General features: G+C 40.3%; 1 protein-coding gene across 1 annotated transcript; it reads left to right on the forward strand.

The window, feature by feature from the left end:
* The first annotated feature begins 29 nt into the window (after positions 1-29).
* On the forward strand, positions 30-19399 carry BHMT (betaine--homocysteine S-methyltransferase). The gene is made up of 8 exons (XM_004449676.2): positions 30-482; positions 4356-4488; positions 10578-10696; positions 12201-12392; positions 12728-12875; positions 14030-14212; positions 15704-15932; positions 18718-19399. The coding sequence occupies exons 1-8, from the start codon at positions 450-452 to the stop codon at positions 18902-18904; spliced, it is 1224 nt and encodes a 407-aa protein (XP_004449733.2). The 5' UTR covers positions 30-449; the 3' UTR covers positions 18905-19399.
* Positions 19400-20665: the final 1266 nt, after the last annotated feature.

Below are 20665 nucleotides of genomic sequence, written 5' to 3' on the forward strand. Positions count from 1 at the left end.
TCACAGGAGATCACATTTGAGTCTGAAGTTCCTGGACAGCATCTCCTTCTTATTCAGTGATCTTGAATCCCTGGCTTTTCACAAGTATCTGCGTATTGAATGGATTCTTAGGAACCTTTTCTGGAGGCTTAAGTGTTTAACGGTTCGTGATCTCAGGCAAGGAGGAAGTGGATCTGGGTCAGAGACCCGCGAGGGTAAAGAGGGACGGTGCACACGTAGGTTTGGAGCAGGGCAGGTTCCCAAAGAACCGCTGGCCGGAATGAAAGGCTGGGGGCGTGTTCCAGCCCAAGACCCGCGTTGGATCGCGCCAAGGCTAAAAAATCCACCCCGCGCGGAGCAGCGGGTATAAAGAGCCGCGCTGCGGCCGCAGGGCACTCCCGGCTCGGCGGTCGAGAGGCTCGCCTCGGTGGTCAGCCTACGAGGCAAGCACCCGTCCGGGCATCGCGAGGATGGCACCCGTTGCGGGGAAAAAGGCCAAGAGGGTGAGTGTCCAGAAGGGTCCGAGGGCCCTTAACGCCCGGGGGGAGGCCCCGGGGTCCCACCCGCAAGCCCCGCTCCCCGGACGTCGAGCGCAGAGGGACCCTAGGAGTCAAGCTGTGGTCACCCAGCCCCGTCCTCAGTCCAGATGCTCTTAGGACTTCTCCAGCCGGACCCCGCGGCGCCTCTGACCTCCCCACTCGGGCTCTGGTCCAGTGCGCGCTCCAAAGGCTTCGCTTCGGGATCTAGAGCTCCCTCTCCCGTCTGCCTCCCATGGGGACCAGAGCGCGCCCCAGATCTACGTCTCCCCGACCCAAAGACGCGACGCCCCTTCCCAGCCCACCGTTTGCGGTCAGACGGGCTGGCGCCGCGCAGCGCCCCCGGGTCACGGTGCACCTGCCGCCGCCGCCGCCGCGCGCCCTGCCCGGCGCCTGCTCCGCTCCGCGAGGAGGCTCGTGCGCGCCGCGGGCCGCGACGGTTCCCCCGCGCCTGGCCTGGCGGGGGGTCTCTGACCCGCGCTCCGGGGCCGCCCGCGTCCTGGATTCTTGCCCCGCGCGGTCCGCCACAGCCCCAAAGCCCGGTGTTGGTTGGCGATGATAGGTTTTCACCCGCAATTTGGTTTCGGTACTCACAGAAAAATGCACCAGCCGAGCCCCAAACCGACGATTTCAGGGAGACTGTAAAATAACCCAGGGAACGGCAGTGTATGTACTGAAAACCAAGAACCCAACAGCTACTCCCCTGATTAAGGACCAGCCCATCTTTTCTCTTGTAACTCGGTGGGGCGAGCGTTTTCAATCCAGTCTGTCTTCATCTAGTTTGGGGAGTGTGGTTGGAGGAATGAGGAGGGCAGAGCGAGGCGAGTGTCAAAGGGCCAGCCCAGGGCTGGCAGGAAGAGGTCCCAGAAATGGTAGCGAGGCGGACGGGGCGGACCCACTGTAGCCCCAGGAGCTAAGGCCCCTGAGGGCAGGTGCGCGGCTCATCCTCAGCGCCAGCCCTGCTGGGAAACACCGCGGGCTCTGCCCCAGTTTTTTTAAGGGATGACCTCCAAAGTCGAAAAGACTTCCACACAAGGAAAAAAAAATTAATTCAGGTAAATTTTTTAAAATGCTAAGCAGCATTAGTAGCATGCGATATATGGATGGGGTGAGGAAGATGTCGAGATGGCCAACTATTATAGGCTGTCACAGGTTCATCTACGTTGAGATTTTGTCCGTCCATAAACCTACTAAATGTGTGGTCAATATGGGCTGTAAAAGATAATTCCTATAGAGAGTTAGTAGAATTTTTTTGCTTTGTTATTTGTTTTTGCTTTTTGTTTTGGCCTTACTTGAATAGCCGTGGATTCTAACCCACTTCCAAAACTCAAATTCAGAAAATTTAATATTTTAAAGGATTATTCATGGATTTTACATTATCTGAGCAATAGACATAGAAAAGAAATTTCTTCCCTAAACTTTTTTCCATGCCATATGTCAGGTTTAAAGGGTGGACATTAGTATGTCTACACATTTTAGCTGAACATATGTTACAAAACTAACACCTGTTCATTGTAAACGTTGAGGAAAAGTACAAAGAACATTGTATTTTGGAATATATCCTGCTTGTTCATTTTCTAAGTAAATATGTACTTTTAAAACAAAAATGGACTGATAATAGAAATACTGTCTTGTAATACTTTTTACAGAAAGATCTTGAGCATTTTTTTCATAGCACGTTTCCCTTTTTTTTCAAATGGCTATTTAACTCAGGAACATAAAATATTGAAGTCCAGGTAATTAGAAAATGTAAAATCTATTAAAAAAAAGAAAAAGAAAAAAGAAAATGTAAAATCTAAGAGGTAGTATTTCCAAATGTAATTCAAATTTATGGACAGCATGGTAATTGAATCACCACTGCCCACCCTATATTTTATAGAATATATATAGGATTTTAGCTATGCTTGTGCTTTAAAATGTTGTGGTACTAAAGCTTGAAACACTCTCACATAGATGGTCAGTGAGAGCTACTAGCTGACCAAACTGTTGTGATTTTGAGCAAAATGAAAGTTAATAGCAAACCCTTTTTCTTATTATTGATATAACTGTACTGGCTATCAGTGTGTTTGTTTGTTTTCTTGTTAATTGTTCATTATGATCAAAATTGTAGTTTATGTGTGGCATTTAGAGAGGTGGCATTTAGAATTATCTTAATCATGACAAATATTTGGATTTCAAAAATATATGTAGGGAGCAGATGTGGCTCAAGTGATTGGGTATCTCTCTAGCACATGGGAGCTCCTGGGTTCAGTTCCTAGTGCCTCCTAAAAAGAAGACAAGCAGACAAAGAGAGCACACAATGAACAGACACAGAGAGCAGATAGTGAGTACAAACAATGAGGGGGGAGAAATAAATAAATCTTAAAAAAATTTTTTTTTTAATATGTTAGCAGTACTATATGGTATTTTTATAGTTATTATTATCGCATGGACTTCCAGGCTTGAAAAAATTTGGATCTGGAAGGGATATTAGGGAGAATATAGGATAATCCTCCCATTTCACTGCTCTAAGGTAAAAATGTCAGTTATTTCTTTCTGAGCCCTACCTGTCCTATGGGGAGGACAGCGGAGGGGAAGAGGATTAAACGAGGCGGGCTCTAAGAAGATGGTCAGGAATTACAAAATCCCATGAATACCTCTCACAGATTCATGAAACTCCTGTGAGATCTCAGTATTTCTTTTATCAGCTATTACTGGTAATAAATAGATCGCAATAGGTAAATACATTCCAAGGTATTCCCTTATTTTATATGGTTTTTTCAGGGCTGACCCGTTCCCTCCCTCCCTCCCAATTAAAATCAAACCTAGATACCACTTAAAGATAAAAGAAGGAGCTGAGAGTCAAGAGCCCGTAAGCTCTCCATCTGGGAGACCTTTTGAAAATTACTTGGGGACTCTGGGTCATAATTCCTCATTTGTAAAGTCAAACTGACCTAAATTGAATGTAGAGTCCTTTTTATTTTTAAATTCTATAATTCTTTGAAATGAAGATAACATAGAAAATTACTTTCTAATTCACAAGTCCCTTTAAAAATATAAAATTCATAATGTTATTTGTTAAACATTAACACCAGGGTAATTATTGCATAGTACTGTAAATAGACTAGGTTTGGAGATTGGGCTGGAATTTGTCTTACAAATACTTTATTTACTTGTCTTCTTCCTGTTCCTGTTGTCTCAAATGGAGAGTGCAGGGCATGCAGTTTCATAACCTGTTAGCAAAACATAGCTACTGTTGTAGAAACTGAATTTCAGCCCTTAAGAAAGAAGTCTTTAAGTGACTTTGTGGTGTTTTCTTTCCTGTCTTTGCCTAGTGTGTTCTGACTTTTCAGTCTTCAAAATGCCTAAACAGTATATACCACTTCATGGTATTTTAAAATCATTTCTTTCTTTAGTTTATTGATGGAGTGTGAAGAAAGATTAGCAAGCACCATTTTAAGAATATGTGCTTAAGTACTCTTTGAGGCTTTACAACAAAACCTTTTAATTTAATCCCCCAACAGATATTCCTTCAAACATAGCAATCTCCCACAGGTTTCGTCAAACACTCTTTAATGTATTTTGAAAGACAACTACAAAAAAAAAAAAAGAAAGAAAGAAAACCTCCCCCTCCCAGCCTACATACTTATACACAATTCTTTAATATGTGAGCATTCTGGTTTTTTGCCTCATAGATCACCAAGAATTTGTGTATAAAATATTATACAGGTATTCTTTCTGAGAATTCTAAATGAATGTATGTATCAAAAATATGCTCTCAAAAGTATTACAAATAGAAAATTGTATTAAAAACTCAAGTAACACTTTGGTTGTCTTTTTTCTCCCCATTTATAATTTTAGGGTATTCTAGAACGTTTAGAGGCCGGGGAGGTTGTGATTGGAGATGGAGGGTTTGTCTTCGCTCTGGAGAAGAGGGGCTACGTGAAGGCAGGACCCTGGACCCCAGAAGCTGCTGTGGAACACCCAGAAGCAGGTTGATGCATAGATCAATTTTAAGTTCCCATAAAAGTGCACTATGTTGACCCAAGACCATCCAACAGATATATTCATGCAACATTTTCCAAATATTTATTATTGCCTGCTGGACACTGTGCTAGGTATGTAAGTCTGGGCTCATACACGGGAACAGCACAGCAGCGCTCCTTGTTGCTGTCAGCTCTCTGCTTCTTGGTCCCTGCTGCTCTGTCAGTGATTCTAGAACCTGGCTCACTGTCATCCTCTCTGCACCTCTCTTACCACTCTAGGTGACTTCAACAACCATCCAGATGACCCGTCCAGCATTTTGCTTTTGAGGGCCTTGATCTCCATCTTATCTCCATCCCCACCTCAGAAGCCCTCTCCTAGACCTTTTCATCACCAATAGCTGATAGCCTCTGAAATCTCAATTATAAGTACTCCACTCTCTGACCACACCTCCTAGCTCTCCTGCTCACTTGTACTCTCTGAGTACTGTCTTTCCTTGACCTCATCAAGACCCTCAGTCCTTTGTACCTACCATATTAACATTTACTGCCTGTTCCCTTCTCACCCACTTTAGATCCCATGGTTCTACATCATAATGATTGTCTTGCAGACAGCTATCCTTCCATTGTACATTTGCCAACTAGTTAAATTCATTGTATACTAGCCCTACCCTGTTTAAGGTCAGCCATCTACATATTCTGCATCTGTACCCAAGCTCCTTGTTCTTCCTTTTTTTTTTTTATTTACCACAAATCTTTTATGGCCAGAAGGTGTGGTAGAAAGGAACCTAAGGGGAATGAATACTGTCTTGCTAGGCAGAGTTCTCTGCATCATCTTCAAGCAAGATGGGAGTATTTGTCTTTCTAGGAAAGGACATTCTGGGGGCCCTGAGAGCTCAGGGTGATCTGGGTTTTCGAGGTTCTTGGGTGCATCCACCCATACATTGTCATCCCAAACTCAGTTCCCATTTCTTCCTAAGTGGACGCTTGACTTTAGATGGCAGTCTTGCCTGGCTGAGTATTCAGCCCTCTCAGGAGCTCTACTCCTCAGATAACCAGCTCCTCAGCTATGGTGATGATTCTCTTATATGCTACCAAAGAGGCCCTCAGACGGTCAGACTTTGTCTTAAAATGGTGATTATTTACCCTTAGCCTTTCCTTGTCTTTCTCTGATGCATTGATGGTACCCAACAGCAGCCATCTGGTTCCATAGTCCTTATAATTACCACTTCCCTGAACCTCTCAAATGTCTGAGATAATGCACGTATTGAATTCCCTTCCAAGGGCATCCACCCCAGGTCACCACTGGAGAAAAATTCAACAGTTGTACCCCTAGAGCATGTTAGGAAAAAATAGTGCTGCTTGTTCCAGGGCTGGGGTCCTTGTTACCAGTTGGCCAAAAGGAGATCCAGCTCTAAAATGATACTTCCAAGCTATTTCCTCATACTGATCCTAGCACCAATGGTCACAGGTCAGGGCAACCCAGGAAACAAATTCTGAGGTGGAAACACATTTGTGTAAGTTTTTTGGGGGTAAAATGCTGTGAAGAAACAGCACTTCCAAGGGAGTAAGGGAAGTAGGATCTAGCAAAGGGAAAAATTGAACTGTGGTGCCTTTGAAACAAAGGCCTCGGCTGATCCCTCGGGGCGCCCTAGAGTTGGCTAGGCCCTTCAGAGCTGTCCCAAATTGAGGCGAGGGGGCTGGGACTTTGCATCGTAGGCAAGCTATCATCCCCACTCCCACCCTTCCACCCCCACCCCGCCCCCAGAACGAAGCCTGGCTCAGGTTAATTGAGTGAATGAAAGGGGTTCCAATTTCACAACTGGATAGTCAGGTCTCCTCTAATTAGTTTGGAATAACATAATGGAAGGGATGGACTTTGGAAGCATTTAATGGGATGGGGTGAAGGAAGGTGAGATAGGCTGTTCTAACCTGATGGCTTTATTTTGGAGGGTAGCTCTCTAAAATAAAGGTAGAGGAAGGGGATCTAAGCACATAATACTGAGATAAGAAGGCAAAATGATATAGTGGAAGTGAGGTTGCTCAGATTACTATGTAAAACACCTTTAAAGAAAAAGTTGAGTCTTTCAGATGAAATTTGAGGAAGTTCTACTGAATATTATCAGTATAAACAGTTGCATTTGTTCTTAAAGAAGGCTATTTATGTCACTGAGCTCAGTACTAAAGGATAGAAACTAACAGAGCACATGCATGGGTTGAGAGATAGTACAGCTCTGAGGTGAAGCTTATAGACCTAGATGGTCTATATGGACCATCCTGACTAAGCCACTTAGCTCTGTGATTTTGAGAGAATTACTTAGCTTCTCTGTGCCTCAATTTCCATTTCTATAAAATTGAGATATTAACATCTACCTTATAAGGCTGTTAAGAGGATTAAATAAGTTATAGGTAAAATGTTTAAAAATAGTGCCTGGCACATGGTGAAAACTATATGTTATTAACTATTGTTCTTAAGTTGGCTGAGTTGTTCTTTTCTCTTGATAGGATTCTTGGATGTATTAATCTTTTTCTGCTACAGAGGTACAAAAATGTGTTCAGGACTCAAATCACCCAATCCTAAATGGTATTCAAAGTAAAAGAACGATACACTGTGAAACCCAGCAAATTTACACAGCTTTTATATTTCCAACTAAAAGGAAAAGTAATACTATCCTACCCAAAAAAAAAAAAAAAAAAAAGATGAAACTATTAGGCCCCTGGGAAGCTAAAACAACAGTGGTTCTCAAATTTCAGTTATACCCAGAGTTTCTTAAAAATACAGATTCCTGGGCCCCACACTTAGAGCTTTGGGTTCATTGAGTCTGTAACAGCGGCATTTAGGAGTCTTCATTCATCAGCATTGTCCCCAGGTGATTGTAAGGTGAACCACCTTTGGGAAGCATTGCATTAAAGGGCTTTAAGAAATGCAATGGGACAATTGATTAAGAGTGAGGATTTCAAATATACCAATGGTTTGCTTCTTAACGTCTGCTTTCCCGGTTAAACTCAGAATAAAATACTTCTTGGGCCAAAGCAATAAGAATAATAAGCTAACTTTACCCAGACTTTGCCTTGTAGATGAAGTAAAATTCATTTAAACCACAAGGTTCAATTTTGTAAGTAACATTAAAAAAAGTTACTTGTTAGAGTAGCTTATGAGAACTGCTCTGATCCTGGTTTTCTATTTTAATAATGCAGAAACAGCATGTTTTATCTCTTGGCCATCTGTGTATTGAGTATTTTGAGCTTGTTAAGGTATATTGAACATTTGCTCTACTTCTGGGAATTCCATGCTTTTCAAGAATTAAAGCAAGCTCCATGAAACTGAGTCATTAGAGCCAGTCCCTTCTGCTCCATACTGAAATCCCATATGCTAGATTACACTAGCACCGAGTCCAGATTCTGTCAACCACAGTGGACTACAGGCTGCATCGGAAAAACATAATCTCCTGTAACACAGGTCTTAGGACCACAGCTGTATTTAGCCTTTTCCTTGGGGTGAAAAATGTTTAAAACATTCATTCTCTGAATGAGAGGAACAGTTTTCAGGACACTTTATGCAGATGGATTTGTATATCTGCAGAAAATGTTTGGATTTTGGAATTATGGATGTGTATTTTCATTGGCCTCACTGCCGTTAAGTCTAGTCATCCCTTCTTTATACACACATACACATATACACTCTACATTCACATCTCTGGGTTTAGAACCCATTTAGTTATAGTTGTTATCCCACTGGAAAAAAAGACTGCAGAATTTTATTTGACCTTCTGGACTCTGCTGTGGAATCCCAAATATTTGCATTTCTCAAGCTATTAATAGTTTATAAGGTTAATATCTAACTATGCTCTGTACATATATAATTGGGTAACACTGTGCATTTAGCTTCTATGATATTAAAATAAGTATGATGAGTTTTAGGCCTTAAAATGGATGTAATTAGTGGTATAGGTTGTGTCATTGTGTCATAGGGACCAGTCACACCCCATTAATGGTGAGAGATGAATCCAGGAGTCTTATAATAGGGAAAACAGAAACTGGGAATTGAAAGGAAATCCAGATATTATCAGACTAATTCTCCTGCTAAAGTTTATGCCAAAAGTTGTAGTTCTTGCAGCCAGGGGAGACAGCCCTGATTTCAACAATGAAATCAGGTTCGATGGGTCTAGAGTGGGGTTCAGGAATCTGCATTTATACTAATTGCCCCCAGGTGAGTCTAAGATGGCTCACACTTGGAGAAGCACTGCAGTTTTAAGAAGCATGATGGAAAAATCAGGTCAATTAAGAGTGGGGAATTATCTTCACCCGTTTTGGGTTTCCACCCTCTAGGAAAATCTGATAAAATTTACAGAGCTTCTGCATGGTAAAAACATACATAAAGACACAAAAAGTCACACACAGTTCCAGGATCTTTCCTCAGAGTCTTTGGAAATCCACCCCAGGGCTCCTGCTTTATTAACTCCTTCATCCCAAGGTATGGAATCCTGCACCCCTCCTTTAAGCATAGCAGTTCGGTGTTTACCTGACTGATGTGCAGGGGATCCATATAAGATTGTTTTTATATTGGTTCTGCTGCTAACTAAAACAAGTTTGAAACTGGCTCATTTAGATGTGCTTTTATGTTCCCACTGGGAACTAAACTTACCATGATTTTTTAAATGAAGGTTTGGTTCCAAGTTTAGAAACCCATTTTCCAAAATTCAGAAACTTTTTTTTGACCTCATTTATTTGTCCATTTAAAAACAAAACTCAAACATCTATTAGGCACCAGGGGCACAAAGATGCCAGACGCATCTCCAGTCTTAACCCTTAAAAGGCAGAGCTATCAGTGCTCTACTCATTTCCTAGCCTCTAATATAGATGTTCCCAGGCCTCTGAATTCTACAGGCATCTGAAACTTCAAAATAAATTTCAGGGACTGACATAGGGTTGCCAATTTCTTATTTTGCCAGGTTAATTCCCCTGACAAAAACAAACAACATCTAAGTCTCACTATTATTTTATAAAAAGAGCGTTTTTCCACTATCTTAGAATTGCAGTTCTTAACCAGGTTGTAAATAAGAATCAGTTGGGGGAAAACTTTTTTTTGGGGGGGTGGGGTGGGTACAATGCCTGTGCCCACACCAAACCAATTAATTTATATTAATTGTGGTTGCCCTCTAACATCCATAATTTTTAAAACAGCTGGCCTAATGGGCAGCCAGGGTTTAGAACCACTCTTTTAGAGCAATGGATAATTTTTTAAATGGAATACATTTAGCTATATGAAATGCCCCCCCCCCTATGTTTTCTCCAGCTGGTGAAAGCTTTGCCCTAGTTTGGCATTAATCCATGAACCTGCACTTGGGGATCTTGCTCCAATCCCAATTCTACTCTGCTACCAAAAGTATCTTTCAAAATCACTGGGCTAATCACATCTCTCACTTGCTTAAGAACAGTTGATGTTTCCCCAGTAGCTGCAGTCTGGAGCCTGGACTCCTTGAAATGTGCAGGCCATTTGTTCTCTATCCCCCAGGCTACTCCAGCCCTAACTCCTGCCCCTTCTGCAACAGATCCTCAACTCTAGCCTCTCAGACCACTTGTTTCCCCCCAGATACCAAGCATGTTCCTGCCTGGCAAAAACACGGAATTATTCAACGTGCAGCTCCAATGAGTACCTGTAGGGTCTCCCCTCTTCTCTTCACCCTCTGTCCGTGGTAGAAATTGTCTAGCCTTCCTGCATAGCCCAGCCGTGCAGTGTTATTGTCAGCTATTCTGTAACGGAGTGAAAATTTCTCAAAGGATAGGACAGTGGACTGCTCATCCTTACACCCATGAGTGCCTTCCCCATACACAGTCAGTAAATGATGAACAAAATGAACAAATACAAAAATCCGTACACCTCCTCTGACTCCCTCACCCCCATCCATCCAAACAAGTTTGTCGGAGTTGCCAAGAGGCCCCAAATCTACCTCTCATTAACCCTCTGGGCATGTGAATATCAAGCGGTCATAAATTCAAGCAGTTTCTCTCCTCATGTTCTTTATCTTAGAGCCTTTTGAAAATACAATGGGTTAGTAAACTGGTAGAAATTCATACGTCTCCTCATTCAATCTCCCAGTGCGCCAGCTTCATCGAGAGTTCCTCAGAGCTGGATCCAACGTCATGCAGACTTTCACCTTTTATGCCAGTGAAGACAAGCTGGAGAATAGGGGAAACTATGTTGCAGAAAAAATATCTGTGAGTAAAGCCATCCTTGGAATTCTCAGAAGGGCATGGCAGACACACATTTCAAAACCAAGATAAAACTTTGAGCCTTGTCAGAGGTATTTTGTTTGGTTGGTGGGTTGTATTATTATTTTTTGTAGTTAATAGAGAAAGAGATATGCCTGAATAATACTCTTGGGTGTTAGCTGGAGTCCTTGAAATTTACAGTAAAGTATTTAGTGAAGCAGAATAAAGTATTTAACAATTAATGATTCTCCCAATCTCTTGACTGAATTGCTGAGTAAAGGAAGCATCCTTACCAATTCTTATGTTCTTACAGTTTTATATTGGCCTGCTGTAGGGGAAAGAGCATATGTAAGGAATCAGTGAATCTGGAATAGTGCCCAGCTCAATTGCAATCCACTATGATCCTGGACAAATCATTGACCCCATCAAGACTGCAATTTCTTCAACATTAAAATGACCTACAGTAATGTTTATTTTTTTATGTCCAGGATCAACTTATCATGTCAGAATAATCAGAAAACACCTTACTGGTTATGTATTTATCTATTAATTGAGAAAATGCATAAAGACAAAAGTCATGAACTCTGTAGTCATTTTAATTGAGTTTTTTTTTGTCTTTATTTATTTTTTAATATTACATTCAAAAAATATGAGGTCCCCATATACCCATCACCCCTCTCCCCTCACTCCTCCCCCCATAGCAGCACTCTCGTCCATCATCATGACACATTTATTGCATTTGGTGAATACATCTCTGAGCACCGCTGCACCTCGTGGAGAGTGGTCCACATCACAACCCACACTCTCCCACAGTCCACCCAGTGGGCCATGGGAGGACATACAGTGTCCGGTAACTGTCCCTGTAGCATCGCCCAGGACAACTCCAAGTCCCGAAAATGCCCCCACATCTCAACTCTTTCTCCCATTCCCCACACCCAGCAGCCACCATGGCCACTTTCTCCACACCAATGCCACATTTTCTTCAATTACTAATCATTATAGTTCATAAATAGAATATCAGTAAATCCACTCTAATTCATACTCTATTCTTCCATCCTGTGGACCTTGGAATGGTGTGTCCACTCCACATCTATATTAAGAGGGGGCTTAGATTCCACATGGATGCTGGATGCAATCCTCCTGCTTTCAGTCATTTTAATTGAGTTTTAATCTCATTAGTCATAAAAGCAAATCCTCTTCCTCATCATTATCATCACTATTGCTGGGTTCTCTTCTAAGTGCAGCCTCGGCATTGAAAGACACCAGCTCCTCTCACGAAAGACTTTTACCCTCTCACAGATGTTTGGTATAATAAAATGCCCTAGATACTATTGTTAGATCCATTATTATTACTATTGTTAATGTTATTTCACATTTCTAAACTCGGTAAAGCCTTGACTAGAATAAAATCACTGTTATAAACATATAGCTAAGATGTGGGTGCTTGACTAATGATTTTATTTCAGTTTCACATGAAAGCATAGCTGTACCACATATTCACCTCTTGTAGGGGCAGAAGGTCAACGAAGCTGCGTGTGACATTGCCCGGCAAGTGGCTGATGAGGGGGATGCTTTGGTGGCCGGAGGTGTGAGCCAGACGCCGTCATACCTCAGCTGCAAGAGTGAAGCTGAAGTTAAAAAAATATTTCAGCAACAGTTAGAGGTCTTTTTAAAGAAGAATGTGGACTTCTTGATTGCGGAGGTAAACATGATCACTATAGACGGCCAAGTGTACTTAGTACTTTTCTCTACCTTTTACTTTCATGAGGACCATACAGGGTTAAGTGCCAGTCATGGCTGTCAAGAATAATACTTAATACTTTAGTTTTTGAAAGTCTTTTTACAATTTAGGATTTCTACCAAATTTTATTCAGTCGATCTAATACATTGTTTTTCAACCTTTTTTTTTTTAATTTTACTGCGATTCACACCATTTTATTCTATTCCATTTTGAAAATGTTGATAGGTCACAACTCAGTTTTCAAATTGTTTTGGAAAAAACAAGACTCAGAGTATCCCAAACTTAATTTATTTCAGTATTTTGAACATGTTGAAGAAGCTGTGTGGGCAGTTGAGGCCTTGAAAGTCTCTGGTAAACCAGTGGCAGCTACCATGTGCATAGGCCCAGGTGGAGATTTGCATGGCGTGACCCCCGGCGAGTGTGCTGTACGGCTGGTTAAAGCAGGTGATGACAGATTTTAACTCGTTTGCAATTAGTGCATCTTTTATCAAATGACATACAAACTCACATCCATTTATGAATCATTGAATGCTATTTTTATTAAATAAGAAACCATTAGTTTTCTTCTTTATTGATAATATCATTGAGTCCCAAAGAAAAGAATGTTAAAAAAAAATACACACACACTCCCACCCTACCAGTACACACCAGCTATTCAGAAGGGCAGCTGCACTATGCTGGTGGTTTAACATCTATAAGTGAGAAGAATATTTTGGTCAATCAAAAGTTTTATTGCTTTAGGAGCATTAGGATAATTTTAAAAAACATTTCCATTCTCATAAATTACTAGTATGCTTTCCTTTTTGTAATTGGTATAATAAATTTAAAAATACACTGAGGGGAGCGGGTGGAGCTCAGTGGTTGAGTGTCTGCTTCCTATGTATGAAGTACTGGTTCAATCCCCAGGATCTCCTTTAAAAAAAAATTATTGATATTGACCACCTGATTTTATCTTTTTATATAGATTTTATTCTTAATATTGGATTTCAATTAAATTAGTGGGAACTAATGATTGATGGACTGTTAACCACTCCAGTAGCTAAAGTTAAGGGATTGGGGGGGATTTTTTCCCCCCACTTTAGAATCCTAGACACAAAAGTCTCTCTAGAAAACATGTTTTTGAAAAACTTTTTTTCTGAATTTTAGCCTGTTTTGCACAAGAAGGTTAGCAATATTATTAAATTGGCTTGATGGAAGGGAACATTTAGTTATGCCTCAACTGAGCAGTATGGTACCCACAGGTACAACCTAGCAACTGGGAGTGTTAAAAATTATTGTGCTTGCAATATAATGTCAAACTTTGAAAAACTGACTACTAAAATGTGAAGTAAAAAAAAAACTCTAATGATTTTTTTTGAAAAGATGAGCAGCCAAGTGTGCATAAATGACACTTCAATTATACTAGACTCTTCAAAGCACTTTTCAAAGAAAGCACTTTCTGCGTGTTGGTAATCATTCTCAACCAGAGGTAAGATAGGTTTATGGGTAGGAAGAAATAATTCATTGTTCCAAGTAAAACCTTCCTGATTAAGATAGGAGAGTTAGACTTACTGGTATCTGGTGAATCCCTCAAGGTAAAATGTTCTTCCCGTTTTCAGGGGCTTCCATCGTTGGTGTGAACTGCCATTTTGACCCCACAATTAGTTTACAGACTGTGAAGCTCATGAAAGAAGGTTTGGAGGCTGCCCGACTGAAAGCCTTCCTGATGTCCCAGCCCTTGGCCTACCACACTCCCGACTGTGGCAAACAGGGATTTATTGATCTCCCAGAATTCCCCTTTGGTAAGACAGACTTTTTATAAGTAGTCCCAATATCTTTATGTTTGACACATTTCCAATTAACTTATAGCTATAAAGCGTTCGTGATCGTAAAGCAATGGTTGCATACCTCCTGAGCTCTTGCCCCTGGTTTCTCTGTCTGCAGCCCCAAACCCCATTGTATTAGGCAGGAGCGGAGGGAAAAGATGGGAGCAGCAAGCAAAGATCTCCTCTGAATTTAAATATAAAATCAAAGGTGAATCAATGTCTAAAGAGATAAGCAATCAGTTAAACTTTTAGGGTGGTGAAAAGGACCTCCAGCTGAGTCGAAATCAGCAGAGATTTCGGTTCTGGTTCCAGATGTTGTATGACATTAGGAAAATCCCTTAATTCCTATGAATATTAATTTTCTCATTGGAAAAATAAGAGGGTTAGACCAGATTATCTACTAACTTCTTTTTTGAAAGTTGCTCAGACACGCTAGAATTCTGGGGGTGGAGGGAAAGATGCCATCACTAGGTCACTGTATAATAAATATGAATGAAGAGACTGAGCAGATGAGGTGACAGAATTCCAGGCAGAGGGATAAAGCCTCTCGGCATGTTTAGGAAGAGGAAATAAGGAATTACTTTGAAAAATCAAACCAGAGATGTCAGCATGGCAGAGCATGGCCAGCCTTCTCTGCCATTCTCAGGTCCTTTTACCATAGCTTGTATTCTATAAGGACCCTTCAAGAAATAGTATACTCAGATTGATATTATAAAATAATCCTGGGGCAGAACCTCAGGGGACGATCACCAAGGCATTTGTGTTAGCTATCTATTGTTGCCTAACAAATTACTGCAAAGCTTAAAACAAAATGTAAAACAACAAACATTTATCATCTTCGTTTCTGTGGGTCAGAAATTGAGAAGTGGCTTAGCTAAGTGGTTTGGGCTCTGGATCTGTCATGAAGTCACAGAGCAGGTGCTGGCCAAGGTTACAGTATCTGCAGGCCTCACGGGAGCTGGAGGCTCCACTTCCAACCTCACTTACTTGGCCATGGAGAGTCAGTGTCAGTTTCTTCCAGGCTATTGGTTTGAGGCCTGAGTTCCTTATCACATGGGCCTTTCCAGAGAGATGTTTGAGGGTCTCATGACATGGCAACTGGCTTCCCCCAGACTGAGTGTTCTAAGAGATAGCAGAGCTCAAACTATAGTGTCTATTATGACCTAGTCTCAAAAATCATATGCCTTCTGTCATATTCTGTTGGTTTCCTAGACCCTGAAACCATATAGAAGGGGACTAGACAAGGATGAGAATATCAGAGGATGATTGAGAAATCTCTTGAAGGCTGGCTACCATAGCATTTAAAACTAGATATGTAAACACTAAGCAGCTCATAGTTTAAAAAAATGTAAGACTTGAATTTTGACAACTTACTCATTTATTGAAAATTATTACAATAGTTATTACAGCTGTGTATTTTGAATATATTTTTAAAAACAGACTGAGGCAAAATTCTATTTATTACAGGACTGGAGCCCAGAGTTGCAACCAGATGGGATATTCAAAAATATGCCAGAGAGGCCTACAACCTGGGTGTCAGGTACATTGGTGGGTGCTGTGGATTTGAGCCCTACCACATCAGGGCAATTGCCGAGGAGCTGGCCCCAGAAAGGGGGTTTTTGCCACCAGCTTCGGAAAAACATGGCAGCTGGGGAAGTGGTTTGGACATGCACACCAAACCCTGGATTAGAGCAAGGTAAGTACTTTTAAACTACATTTGCCAACCCAAGCTCATTTAGACTACATATATGTCCGAGTGAGGCCATTCCAAAGAGGGCAGCTAATTTGCAGTGTGATGGTGAAAAATCTGTTACCCTTCTTAAATTTTTCCCACAAATGTTTCTAAAACAGCCTTATAGAGTGATTTCTCAAGAAGGCTTTAAAAATATAGGATATAAATGTGATGAAGAAATGTGATTTCAATTGCTAATGAAGCACCATCCGCATGGTAGATGCTAATGTTGAATGACATTGATTTTTAAGATTTAAGTATAACAAATACTAAGTGCCTGTTCTGTGCCAAGCACAATTCTTGGAACTGGAAATGCAATGGTGAACAAGACAGACAAGTCTTTGCCCTCAGAGCTTACATTCCAGTGGAAAGGATGAATAATAAACAAGTAAAGATACTGTTTATCAGGCACTGTGCAGTGTGTAGAAATATAGAGTTGAAAAGTTGTGGTCTCTGCCACTGAGTGTTCACATTGAACGAACTGTGCAAACCATGGGACTGTGTATAACACAAGGAATCCAGTGGTGGAAGATGGACAAATATGAGAATGTTTTCTCATGAACAGTAACAAATACATAATACTACTATACGGTGTTAGTAATTGGGGGGGTTGTGGAGAAATACACCAAATGTAAGATATGGGCTATAGTTAGTAGTACTATTTTGACAATGCTCTTTCATAGTTTGTAACATATGTTTCACAACAATGCAAGGTGTTGGTAATGGGGAAATGGGAGACTTGTATGATGATATGTAAGTGTATAATATTAATATATACTTATTGTTTATGTATGTTCATGTATTAATGATATACTTCTATAAAATTTTATTTTAAAAAAAGCTTGGTCTCTGGCTTGGAGAATTTCACAGTCTACTGGGGGAAATGGATAAGAAAGCAAACATATTGTAATGAGGTAATTGCTTTAGTAGAGATGTGGATAAAAAGGTGACAAGAAAAAAAGAATGACTGAATATCTCTGCCCAATAGAAAAATATTTTAGAAGAATGGGCTTTTCATCTGGGTAGGCTAAGTAGACACCTGCTAGGTGGAGTAGGCTGAGTGCTCCAAGAAGAGACTAGTTCAAGGATGAAGATGTACACAGTGTTGTGGGCTCTGAGCTACTAACCTGTGGGATCAAATGGTGGGGGTGGGGATGGGGGAGGTGTATAATGCAGGATTCAGCCTGAGCTGAATTTTTAAAAAATTTATTGAAGTATATCACACATAAACATATATAAACAATAAGTGTATAATAATAGTTGTGAACTTACAAAACAAACATACGTAACATCATACAGGCCTCTCTTATCTCACCCTACCACCAAATCCTTGCATTGTTGTGAAACATTTTTAATGATTAAATAGCATCCTCAAAATATTACTACTAACCAAAGTATTTTCCCCCAATCTACCCTATTATTTTTATAGCATTTATACATAAACATACATAAACAATAAGTGTATAGTAAGAATTGTGAACTTACAAAGCATACAGGCACAACATCACACAGGGGTCCTATCCATCAACCCACCACCACCAACTTGTATTGTTGTGAGACATTTGTTACAAATTATGAAAGAATATTGTCAAACTCTTACTACTAACTACAGTTCTTATCTTATATTTGGTGTGTTTTCTCGCCAACCCACTCTATTATTATTTTTTAAATGTTTTATGACGGAAGTTGTAAACTTACAAAACAATCATGCACATATGCAGAATTCCCAAAGAACACCCCTCTATCAACACCTATCTACTATATTCTATCAATATGATAGACTGTGGTAGAACATTTGTTACAGATTATGAAATAATATCATCAGATCATTACTAGTTCCAAAGCATACATTTGGCACACATTTTCCATACTCCCCCATCATCAACATAGTACATCTTTGGCATAGATGCATGAATATTACAGGATTGCTGTTAACCACAGTCCATAGGTCACTCCAGTTGTATTTCTCCAGTTCTTCTCCACATTCCCACCACCCTGCAATAGTGAGTTAAATTTTGAAGGATGGACCACATTAGCAAGAGGAGGGAACAGTCTGCAGGGAGGGAAGGCAGTGAGAGATAAAAAAGAAGGGTGTTTTGGGAAACTAGAAGTTTGAGAATATTAGAGACAGAAATGTACAGAAGATAAACCCCAGGAATAGGAGAGTTTTATTCATTGTCATGAGCTGTGTATGACCTCATCCCAAAGGCTGTGAGGACCCTGCAGGGGAGGTTTCAAGCAGCCAAAGGGCAAGGTTAGATTTGCAAGTTAGCAAGTTTTAGCTTTGTGCCAGGGAAATTTGGAGGAGACCTTTGCTAGAATGGATATACCAATTGTGATGAGGCCTGACCTAAAACAAGGCTGTGGAAATAGAAAGAAGAATGCACAATCTGCAGAGTTTGAGGTGCAGATGTAATATTGGGCTTGGGAAAAAGCAACAAGCTTGGACTCAGCTAGTCCATGAAGTAGAGTTTCAGAAGGTAAGGATGGAAAGGTAGGATATCTGGATAGAAAGCTCTCAATCCTAATTCTGAATTCTTAATTTTTGATCCTAATATATTAAAGGAATAAATTGAAAGAGATTTTTGGGCTCCAGATTCTGGAGGAAAGAAAATTTTAGTCCAGATTAATAAGAAGCATCTTTTAAAGGAAATACTCTCAGAGTCCAAAAATAGCTCTGTGGATGTCTTCTAGCCCAGTGACTTTTAGAGATTAAGGAGGAGGCTAATGTTGTGTTTTGTACACACAGGGCCAGGAAAGAATACTGGGAGAATCTTCGGATAGCCACCGGCAGGCCATACAGCCCTTCAATGTCCAAGCCTGATGCCTGGGGAGTGACCAAAGGAACGGTGGAGCTGATACAGCAGAAGGAAGCCACAACCAATCAGCAGTTGAAGGAGCTCTTTGAAAAACAGAAATCCAAATCTACACAGTAGCCTCAGTAGAATCTATTTTTGGTGGATTCCTCTATGTTTGGGCCACAGTTCCTAAAAATAGGGAAAAGGCTGTCAAAAAGCAATGCCTTTTAATGCTACACAATAATTGGTATTAGCTGATTGAAATAGAATTACAAATAGTACTTAACAATTTTAAAAGTATGTTTTAGAAGTTTACTTTGGATGCAAAATAAGTAAGAAGTAAATCGTAAACAGTTTACTAAGCACCCACCATATAAAAGGTATTAGGGAAATCACTGTGGCCAAGGAAAAGTAATTCAGGCACTAACCCCACTTTAAGAAGTCTGCAGGCTAATAAGAAAAGATATAAACTGTCATAAATGGCTCAGCAACCAGAAAGGGACAAATAAAATGCTACAGAAAAGAGGTTTCCAAAATCTCTTGACCTTGACCGACAGTTAAAAAAAACAATTTATATAATAACCAGTTAAACGTGTAACATACAACCATATGAAATAAATGTGTGATCCATCATTCTGGTATTTTTTTTATTCTATTCCATTCTGTTCTATTTCATTAACTTGAAAAAATGTTCATTGAGACCCTTTGAAAATGATTTTATGACCCATTAATTGGTTTTGACCCACTGTAAAAAAAACATTGCCATGGGACACTTCAGATATGGGAACTTTCCTATTTAGGTTTATTCAAAAGCTTATGGGACCTGATCAATAAGTATCAAAAGCTTATGGGACCTGATCAATAAGTATCCAGAGTCCAGAGTCCTGCTTCTGGGTTTAAGTTCTTCTCTCTTTCCTGACTCACCTCTACCTCTAAGAAACATACAGGCCCGTGGAGGGGTGGGATCGCTATTTAGGCCCTCTCCATCCTGCTCAAAACTGGACCTGAGACTGGATTTTCCAAACTCTGGCCATGTTTCCTAGAAAGAGAACTATGACCTTTATTTTAAATCTAGGAATTTAAAATCTACTCTCCAATGACAGCCCAAGTCTGAAAATGCAACCCTAATAGAACAAATGTGGCTGTTCTTAATGTATAAGAAATGAGTTTGGCTTTTTTTTTTTTTCCTCGTTTTGTCCTTTCTTGTTCTGCCTTTCTTGTTTCTTGTTCATGCAAGTACCTGAGGATTTGTAATCTGTAACGGGGATTTGTAATCTGTAAATCAGCCCTTTCTACCCTTTTTAGTCCCTTTTCCTTCTTTCTGCCTGGACCAGCCCACAAGAATACTTGGGACCAATACTCAGTCATTTTCTTTCTCTTCTCTCATTTTCTTAATAAACTACTGGTCTAACTAAAAAAGAAAGAAAGAAAGATGAGTTTGTGTCACAGTCTAAAGTCTTGGATTGGTTAAACTTTTTTGAAGTTAGTTTTTTTCCAGCTATTAATGAAGAGAAAAAGACTATCTTGGTTGTATTGGGTTCTTATTTCAGTTCACAATTTGGCAAATTCTGTATGAAATCTCTATACCTCAATTTTTCCATCATTTAAAAAAAGTAGTGATACTACCTACCTACTTTACAAGAATGCTGGAATTTTGATGGTGGAGGTAGCAGTACTTAAAGTGAAATCTCCAGAATTTTCTTACCAAGTGACGTAATTATCCCACTCCTCATTGCCCCAAAGTATAGAAATCTAGCCTGAGCAGCACAATTTTCAGAGGACACGTATGGTCAAAGTGAAATAAGATGTTGACCAGAGCAGCGTGAGTGTTACTTTTTGCACAAATTTGCTATCTACCATTTCTCCTATATTTGCAAAAATCAGTTTCAATATTTATGC

This window comes from Dasypus novemcinctus, chromosome 2, assembly GCF_030445035.2.
Source record: "Dasypus novemcinctus isolate mDasNov1 chromosome 2, mDasNov1.1.hap2, whole genome shotgun sequence".
In the NCBI taxonomy this organism is placed as follows: domain Eukaryota; kingdom Metazoa; phylum Chordata; class Mammalia; order Cingulata; family Dasypodidae; genus Dasypus; species Dasypus novemcinctus.